This window comes from Kogia breviceps, chromosome 7 (genome assembly GCF_026419965.1).
Source record: "Kogia breviceps isolate mKogBre1 chromosome 7, mKogBre1 haplotype 1, whole genome shotgun sequence".
NCBI classification, from domain to species: domain Eukaryota; kingdom Metazoa; phylum Chordata; class Mammalia; order Artiodactyla; family Physeteridae; genus Kogia; species Kogia breviceps.
In genome coordinates, this window is record NC_081316.1 from 79,435,465 (window position 1) to 79,444,291 (window position 8,827).

Here is an 8,827-nt window from a genome sequence, read left to right on the forward strand (position 1 = left end):
GGGAAAAAAAGTTGGGACTTTCCTCCTCCAGACTCCTACAGGAAGAAGCACCATGGGCCCAGGATGGTTTGGGGGAGCAGCAGCTGATGTTTATTGGGGACCAGTATCCCTATGTCAGATCTTGGGGGCCTGGCCCCCTGCATCCCTCTCCTCAGCTTCATTCGTCGCTGTCAAACTCCGAGGACAGACCCTGCAGCAGGGGCAGGGACATGGAGTGCCGCTCGGGGTCCCCAGGGCCCCCACCCTGGGCTCCTGGTGCGGGGCTTCGGGGGCTGAAGAACCAGTTCTCTGCCAGGGTTGGGGATAACCACAGCTTGACTCATGCCCTCATCTTTCTGCTGCCCTGGCCCCTCCCTCTGGTCTTCTGTGCTGTATCCACCCCCTCACCAGGACCATGCTTCCATCTCACCCTCCCCTGGCTCCCTTACTCCATCCCCCTCACCAGGGTCCATTGTGGAGTTATGGGTGCCCCACACACTCCTGGGCCACGCCCCACGCCCTTTCCCTCCACCTTATCCCATCCCTCTCATCTTCATTTCCTCTAGCAGTACCTGACAGCATCTGGGGCCCCCTTCGGAAGGGGTTTCGGCCCTTGTAGGAGAATCTGGGTGGTCTGCCCTCTGGCCCTTCCTGGGGAGGTGGTGAAGGTGGGGCTGGTCCAGGTGAGGGCACATCAGCAGCTTTGGGGACATAAGCAGGGGCTGACGTGGGGGCCGGGGGTGGCATGATGCTGAGGTCGGGTCTGACCCAACTGGCCCCATGGGGCAGTGGGTCTTTGATCAGGGGCTTCTGTGGTCCCAGCACTCCCTTGGGCTGCAGTGAAAACTTGAGGCAGGAGAAGGCAATAGGCAGTGACCGCTGTAACCAGAGCAGTTGGGGCTCACGGGCTGTAGGCAGCAGCCCCAGCCGTAGCCAGGAACAGGAGAAGACCCGGTAGATGACGTAGATGCTGTGGGTGCTTCGGAGCCAGGGAAGAGTCTGCTGTAGGCTCACCTGCCCTGGTGGCAGCAGCAGGAAGGCCACCTTCTTGCGCAGGCCACCCATATGTAAGCGGATCCGGCAGGGCTGCCCATCCAACAGTCGCATTTCTTCATAGGCTGTCTCTGCCCGGCCATTTGGTGAGTATTCTCTAGTGCAGTGGGCAAAGGCACCTTCAGAGCCTGCCTGCTCCAGGAGGTTCGGTAGTGGCCCCACTGGTTGTAGTGCCCGCCGGCCCTGCCGACCTGGCAGAGCCAGGCGGGTGTGGGCTGGGCGGGACTGTTTCACTAGCACACCCAGTAGGTCAAAGCAGGCTGCATCTGACAGGAAAGGTACTGCCACTACATTGGGCCCAAAGCGCTCCTCTGTAACCTGTAGGTGGCCAGTTTATAGGTCATGGACTGAGTTAGGGTCAGAGTTAGGAGTTACCTGGTAGCCTACTCTAGCTTGACCCTCCCACTGTCACTGCACAATGTGCTCAAACTGTTGTGCTTCCTGCTTGTCTCCCAGTTCTCCCCTCTAGCAAAACCTGAATGTCTACTATGGGCCAGACTCTGCCAGATACTGGGAATGCATTAAAAAATAAGACTTTGTTCCTATCCTGATATAGCTCAGAGAGCAAGCTGTGGGGCAGATGAGATGTGATTTAACAGTCTTTGTCTTTGCTAGAAGAGGATCAAGGATAGTTTCTAGGTGGTAATGCTTTAACTTTGAAGGAATTAGCCAGGGAGGAGAATGGTCAATCCAGGCAGAGGGAACAGCCAGTGAAAAAATTTGAACTTACAAACCAAGAGGGGCATAGTCAGGAAAGCATAATCTCATATTACTTAAGTGTAGGGTGTGGAGAGGGACAAGCACACAGGAGCTTGATTATTCAAGGCCTTGTGTGTGTGCTGAGTGATGGGACTTTTATCCTGAGGACAATGGGAAGCCACTTGAAGGGCACTGGTTAGGAGGGGCACAATTCAGATAGGCATTTTAGAAAGTTAATTCTGAATAGGAAGGCATAAAATAAAGAGAGATAGAAAAAGTCAGTTAAGAGTATTGTAAAATTCCAGGCAAGACATGGTGAGGCCCTGAACTAAAATAATGGGGGAAGGTATTTAGGTTATAGATTTAGTAGAACTTGGTCACTTAAGGGGTGTGGGAAAAGGCATCCTCAAGGATTAGGGTTAGATGGGTGATGTCATTAACCAAGAGTGGTTACACAGAAATAGGTTTGGAAGTCCACACCGTCTATAACATCTTAGTATACACCTTCTGCCCGAGCGGCAGAGGATAGTTCTTTTAGGGATTTGAGGCCTCATCTTTGTAATGCTAGTTCCAGTAGGCTTTCACAGATTACAGTTCCTCTTGGTTTTGTCCTTCTGGCCTTTTTGTGCTTGGTAACCCGGTCCTGGAGAATTTAATTTCATGACCAACTGGGAAGCCCTGTAAGATCCTCTCTAGTAATTGTACTTAGGTATGGTCTTGACTCATCCAAGATATTGTTGGCTGAGGCTTCTGGCTCTGTGTTCTGCTAAGGAGCATACACAGTTCCCTCTTTGGGCCTCTTTCATGTTAGAGTCCTATTCTTAAAATGCTGTGTGCTCTACTTGCTTTCTTGTAGAATTCACCAATGGTCCCTTAAGGTTGATCTGCTTTCTGCAACGTAAAACTGTTTCGGAAGTGCTGCCCTCAAGCGTAAGAGGGGTGCGGCTAGTTGTGTCTGGACTTTACACAAGCTGAGATAGCTTGTCACTACTGTCTTGTCACCTAGCCAAGGAAATAGCTGGTGCTCTTTGTTGATCTGCATGGAAGAATTTCCTATCATTTCTTCTCCTTCGTTTCACTAAGATATGGGACCTTTAACTTTTGGGTGGGGGCATAGGTCTGAAGAACAGTACCCTGAGAAGAACAGTTGGATTTCCAGGGGTGAGAGCAGAGCAATGGTGGGTTAGCATTTTTGTATAGAATGCTCTGCCTCATGACAGTGAAAGCATAATCATCAAATATAACCTCAGAATCCCAGCCTAGCTCCTCCTTTGGTGCCTAGGATTCTGTACAAATGAGACGAATTGGAGCATCTCCAGGAGAGGTTCCTCTAACAGGAGTGTGATGTTTCTTATGGTCTAAATTTCTGCTAAAAGGTGATTAAGCTGGAAACTCTGTTTCAGAATATAGATATGAATTTGCCATGGAAGTTTATTAGGCCCTTATTCTTAACCTGAGGGCTCCAGTGGTTATCCTAAAGCAGGAAAAATAAAGCACTCAACTCTATGCTAGGGTGAATGTGTTCTTGGCAGTCACCATTTGAGACCACTACCTGCTTCCACTGCACTTCTGGGTAAAAGTTCTGAGGACTTAGAGGCCTGCAAATTCAGCTCTCCCCTGGGTAGCCCAGGGAAGTGATGGTGGAAGATTATCTTCCTGGAGGTACCTTGGCTGGTTTGAATTCTGAATAGGGAGCCCTTGAGCCACATTCTGTTTTTCTACAAAGTGCCCAGTAAACCAGTTCTGGAGGAGGAAACCAGGTTACTCAAAGATGTCCTACTTCTTGAACTTGTCACATACTACCAGTGATTTAACCTGAATGTCCCTACCCTGACTTTCCTGGCAATTTTCCATTTAAATAGGACAGGGAGTTTTTCTGATACTCAGAGATGGTGTAGCTTTTTAATAGTTAAAGACCCCATTTACTTCACCCTAATTCTGATTGATTTAGTCCAGGACCAGCCTCTAACGCTGCTGAAACTAGTTGCTCTCATTCTTGGGAGGACCTTGGCTCTTTCTGCTTCCTTGGGAAGCTGACCTTTGTGGTGAGCTGCTACTCTATTGCAGATGGGAGCTATGTGCCATTAAGGTTGCTTTGAGTTTGGTAGGCACTGCTTTAAGATGATTGTTTTAAACTTGGATTGCTTTCTGCAAATGCTTTAAATTCATTCTCCTTCAGATAGCCTGACCAGAACCTGATCCCTAAATTCTCCAATATCAGAAATTACTGGCCATCTAGATTTTGTGGGATTTTCTGGACACCATCAACTCAGAGCTGAGATCTGCCTGCTCCTGGAAATCTGTATATTTGGCTCAAAACCCAAATTTCTCATTCTGTGGAAGTTAAGCTGGAATATCTGTGAAGAGGTCAAAGGTAAAGTTCAGGTTCTTTAGAAAACGTAAAAGGCCTTTCACCGTCAGCCCCTATACCTCTTCTTCCTCATTTTCACCACTAATTCTTTGACCTCTGTTCTAGAGGACTATTTGTAGTTCACTAATTTACATTTTTCTTTTTTTCTCTCTTGGCTTTTGCATATATTCTGCCTTTAACTAGTACACTGTTCACTCACGCACACACACCCTGTCCCTTGCTCATTAGGTGTTTATTAAGCACCCTGTATGTGCCAGGTATTCCTCTTCCCTCCATGTGAATAACTCCGATATGCCAAGCTAGAGTGTGCTCACTCCAGGAAGCCTTCCTGACCTCCTGAGTCTACCCCTGACTTAGCACTTCTCTTTTCTGCTCTCATAGCTCCCTATCCATTGTCTTTCAAGGAACCTTTCTTACTGTTTCTGCAATTGTAATTAAATGGGTCACTCTGTGCAAAGCACTTAGTGCAGTGCCTCACACATAAGCCAGCACTGAGTAAATGTTAGTTATTATTGTCTTTAGGCTTCCAACTCCTTCCAACTTATAAACTGCTCAGACCCATCTAGGTCATGCTTTGTTACTTCCTCTTTAGCCCTCTTTACCTACCTTATCTTTGATGAGGGTCCAGGTAGCATCAGCTTCATCCAGTGTCAGCAGGTGAGGGGTACCAACCAACATGATGGGGTGTGGGAGGGGTTAGGTAGGGCAGTAGCTGCTGCAGAAACCCCAAGCTACCCATGGAGATGAGGCCCCAGGCCCTGGACTCTGACCTACTACAGCATGAGGTCATAGAGGTCCTGCCGGGTGTTGGGCCCTTGGGTGGGGAGAGGGCAGTCGCTTTCATAGCCTCACTGTACCCACAACCTGAGTCTGTACTCTTTAGTCATCTATTCATTCTCCTGCTTTAGGGGAGGTAGATGCAGGTAACCATTAGGGTGTGTTTGTATATGTCTGTATGTGTGTGTGTGTGTGTATATATGTGTGTGTGTGTGTAGTTCTTGATCTGAGTTCTTTAAGGAAACAGTATCAGGCCTTTCCTCCTTAAAGCAATTTGCTATGCTATCTTGTCAGTTGCAGATGACTTCTTTGTGAGGTTGGATTGGGGTCCTGAAGGACATGGGAGAAGCATAGATCAGGACTTAAACTGAGAACAAAGCAGTGGTGCTCAACCTCAGCCATACTTTGGAATTACCTGGAAGCTTTAAAAATTACTGGTACTTGGATCCTAATCCCAGAAATTCTGGTTTAATTGGTCTGGAGTATGCCTGGGCATCAGGATTTCTAAAAGCTCCCCAGGCAATTCTCATGTGCAGCCTAGGTTGAAACTCATTATTAATGAGTGGGTTACAATTGCAATGAGAACCAGGTGTGTGTAGGAGGGTGCCATGCTGAGTGGTGACAATGTGGAGGATAAGAATCGAATTGGAATAATGTTGCCTTAGTAACTGGAGAGAACTTTCAGGAAGCCAAAATTACCCAGCTAAATTTAAGGAAATTTTTCTTCATCCTCTACTTTCTTTCCAAGGCTGCTTTGTATCTAGTGGGTACTCTTCCTTTATGGCCCTAATCTATGTGTGGTTTTCATTGTGTCTCCATCCAGAGATCTCAACCTGGTGTTTTGCTGGAGAAGAAGAGTGGTTTTTCCTTGGAGAAGAGCCACTCTAGAGAGTCCTCCTAGTAGCTGCTTTCCCACTACACTCCTCTGTGCCCATGAAGACTCCTTGTGTATGGGGAGCATCCTCCCCTATCCTTGCCCAGCATGTAGAGTTATCCCACAAAGTGGGCCATTGTCTGAGGTAGCATGAGTATGGAGCACTGGGAAGGGTCCTACCGTGGTGGGAGAGAGTGTTACCAAGAAAAGTTTCTGAAAGGAGAGGTGACTGGCCTCAGGAGAGGGCCGGTCTTCGTAGAGAGCTGAGAGTTTGGGTATCAGGTCTTTGAGCAAAGGTTTGGCAAGTGAGCATGGGCCTGTGCTCCAGGAGAGGAATTAATATTCAAATATTTGTTGAAATTGAATATGTTAGGGGCTATTCCAAACACTCTGAATACATTATCTTAGTTAATCCTTCTAGTAACTCCTTGAAGTAGGAACTATCATTTCCCCATTTTACAAGTGAATTAACAGGCTCAGAGAGGTTAAATTAGTGCAAGGCATACAGTGAGTCAATGGTGGATCTGGGATTCAAATCTGCATCTGCCTAATTCCAGCTTTAACCATTAACCAGTGGTTCCTTTTGGTGAAGGGAGAGATCAACACGTTCCTTGTGCCCGCCTGAGTGTGGTGGGAGGGGTGTGCGCCAGGTGGAAGTACAACGTGATGTGGTGACAAGGAAATGGGCAGGATGAGAGGAGAGCCGCACAAGACCAAACCGGAAACCCCAAGCTTCTTGTTACGTGAAACCAAGTCTCTTCCTCCCACTGCCCCTTTAGCACATTTTTTGTTATTGTTGACAAGGAGAGGTCACCTGGTAGAGTACAACTGGCACCTCTGTTCCCTCAGAAAGGAATTCTGAGTGAGGTAGACAGAGACAAGGACAAGAGACACAGACGTGGGGCAAAACTGACCAACAGGTGCAAGGAGACAGATGCAGAAGGACAGAGACATTGAGAGCTGTTGAGTCAGAGGCAGAGAGTGATGTACATCTGTATCCTGAAGGGCGTCCAGAATGAGAAGGAGGTGGTTGAAATAGGGGTGCAAGGATGATGAGCTGTTGGTGAAATCAGATGAGGCTCTCTTTCAGTTTTTTGTTCATAGAGGGGAAATTGGGTACTGTTGAACTCCTCGACCAGAAGCCCATATCTGTTTTCTGTCTTTTGTGGTCTGAATACCTTGATTCTCTAGGCTCCCTAAATTCCATCCTGCTCTACTCTAAGTAAGTCTATTTTTCCTTTCAGTTCACAGAGTCTGAGACTGAAAGTTGATGAAGGAAAACACATGACAGCTGAGTTCTAGGTGGAGCTGATGAGCCCAAGGCCTGGGCTCTTTGGGCCATATCCTGTTCATGGGTTTTGCCACCATGGTAGCACGTTCTGGGGTCTCCCTGGGATAAAAGGCACAGCTTATCAGCATATCTGAGGAGTGACCAGAGTGGAGAGCACGAGGGAAACAAACAGGTAGGGGCTGTTATCCAGAGAACATGCCGCTCTCTGCAAGAGCCTCCATGGCAGTACAGAATCGTTTGGATAACAAAGACCTCAGAGTGTTCAAGAGCCCTGACAAGTCTCACTTCTCTCAGGCTACAGGGATAATCCTACAGGTCCCTAATCGCTTATTTGAAACCTTTTGGGACGGATGTGTTTTGGAATTCAGAATTTTTAAGATTTTAGAAAGGGAATATTGTGCCTTTATGATATATAAAGGAATACCCCAGTGAGATTGAGGGCGGTGCCCTGTCATCAAACCCATCAATATTTCTGTAGCTAAATGTATGAATATTCACACTAAGTGAGATAAATAGTATAAATATGATCATGACGGGTCAGGCCAGATTTTGGGTCAAAGTTATGAAAAAACTATTGTTTCTTCAGAGATGTTTTTATTTTGTAATTATAGGTAAGGGATTATGGGCTTATAATTGTTCTCAGGTTGTTGTGAGGAGTAAGAGTGCCGGAAAAGCCTTCTAAACACACCGCATGCTAGGTACGTATGCAATCTCAATCCAAAACAAAATATAAATGTCTGAGGGGATGGACTTTTGGCTTAACAGTGAACAATGTACAGCTTTGGACTCAGCTGCCTTGGGAGTTGTGCACAACCATGGAGTGAAGGTGCCTTACTTAGCAGAGAGGCTTCCTGTGGTGGGAGGGAGACAGAACTCACCGCTTTTGAACATCGGCTGCACATGATTTCCCTTTTCACGTACCAGAGGTGAAAGACAAAAAATGGTATGTGTGTGTATGTGTGACACATGACTGTCACGCATTTCTTTATATTTCTTTATAATAATGTTGTAATAAATATCACTGCATACGTCTTTGTTCACATCTCTATTTTGTCAGGATAGATTTATTGAGGAGGAATCACTAAGAGAAGGATGTGTACATCTTAAAGACTCATGACCCATTAGGATTAGAATTTTGTCACAATTATCTGTAAAATCATTGCCTGGAGGGCTTTTTAACTTAGAACTTCATGAAAAAGATTAGCCTTGAGAATGACTGAGCCCACACTTGGGTTGAGGAGAACTGTAGATTTCCTCCTCATCCACTTGGCTTCAGCATTAACACCTCTGAAAATCACACTGAGCTCCTGGGCTATCTTTTTAGTTCCTTGTTAATGAGGACCTGGTGAGACCCCATGTGTCTCTGGAGATGGCATCACTTGCTTTTTCGGATCTGCAGCCCTCCTGTGTGATATCCCATGGTGCTTGGTCCAGCTGTCTGAGTGGTCCAGATTGTACTGGGCTTCAGGTCTTAATGGCTAACTCTAATACCCACGGTTATGATCGTTTTCCCAGAGAGCTTGGGTCTGCCTCTGCAGCCCATAGCTTTTTCTGACCTCATAACAGTGACTCCCTGCATTTTGTCTGAGAATATTCTCATTCTGGATTTTATGCTGGCATGAAAGATTTTTTTGTGCAATGATTTCCTTGCAGTGTGGAGTCTTTTAGCAGAAAGTGAATCCCATGTTGAGCAATACCACAACACTTCCTGTTTAATATCTCTGTTCTCTGGAAGCCACAGCAGTGTGAAATATTCCTATTTCATCATATTGCACCAGCATCG

The 8,827-nt window shown here is 46.7% G+C and overlaps 1 protein-coding gene across 1 annotated transcript; it reads right to left on the reverse strand.

The window, feature by feature from the left end:
- Positions 1 to 157: 157 nt before the first annotated feature.
- C7H11orf42 (chromosome 7 C11orf42 homolog) lies at positions 158 to 4,780 on the reverse strand. The gene is made up of 3 exons (XM_059069567.2): positions 4,709 to 4,780; positions 552 to 1,350; positions 158 to 288 (listed from the first exon to the last, which is right to left on the reverse strand). Exons 1-3 carry the CDS (start codon positions 4,778 to 4,780, stop codon positions 158 to 160), a joined length of 1,002 nt encoding a protein of 333 aa, XP_058925550.1.
- Positions 4,781 to 8,827: the final 4,047 nt, after the last annotated feature.

What these genes read in the sequence shown, in the direction of transcription:
- C7H11orf42 (XM_059069567.2), bottom strand. Translation starts at nt 4,780, where the DNA reads ATGTTGGTTGGTACCCCTCACCTGCTGACACTGGATGAAGCTGATGCT. An exon ending in GGACCCTCATCAAAGATAAG is followed by an intron (nt 1,351 to 4,708) that starts GTAGGTAAAGAG and finishes GGCCACCTACAG; the next exon opens with GTTACAGAGGAGCGCTTTGG. An exon ending in GGGGCCCCAGATGCTGTCAG is followed by an intron (nt 289 to 551) that starts GTACTGCTAGAG and finishes CAACCCTGGCAG; the next exon opens with AGAACTGGTTCTTCAGCCCC.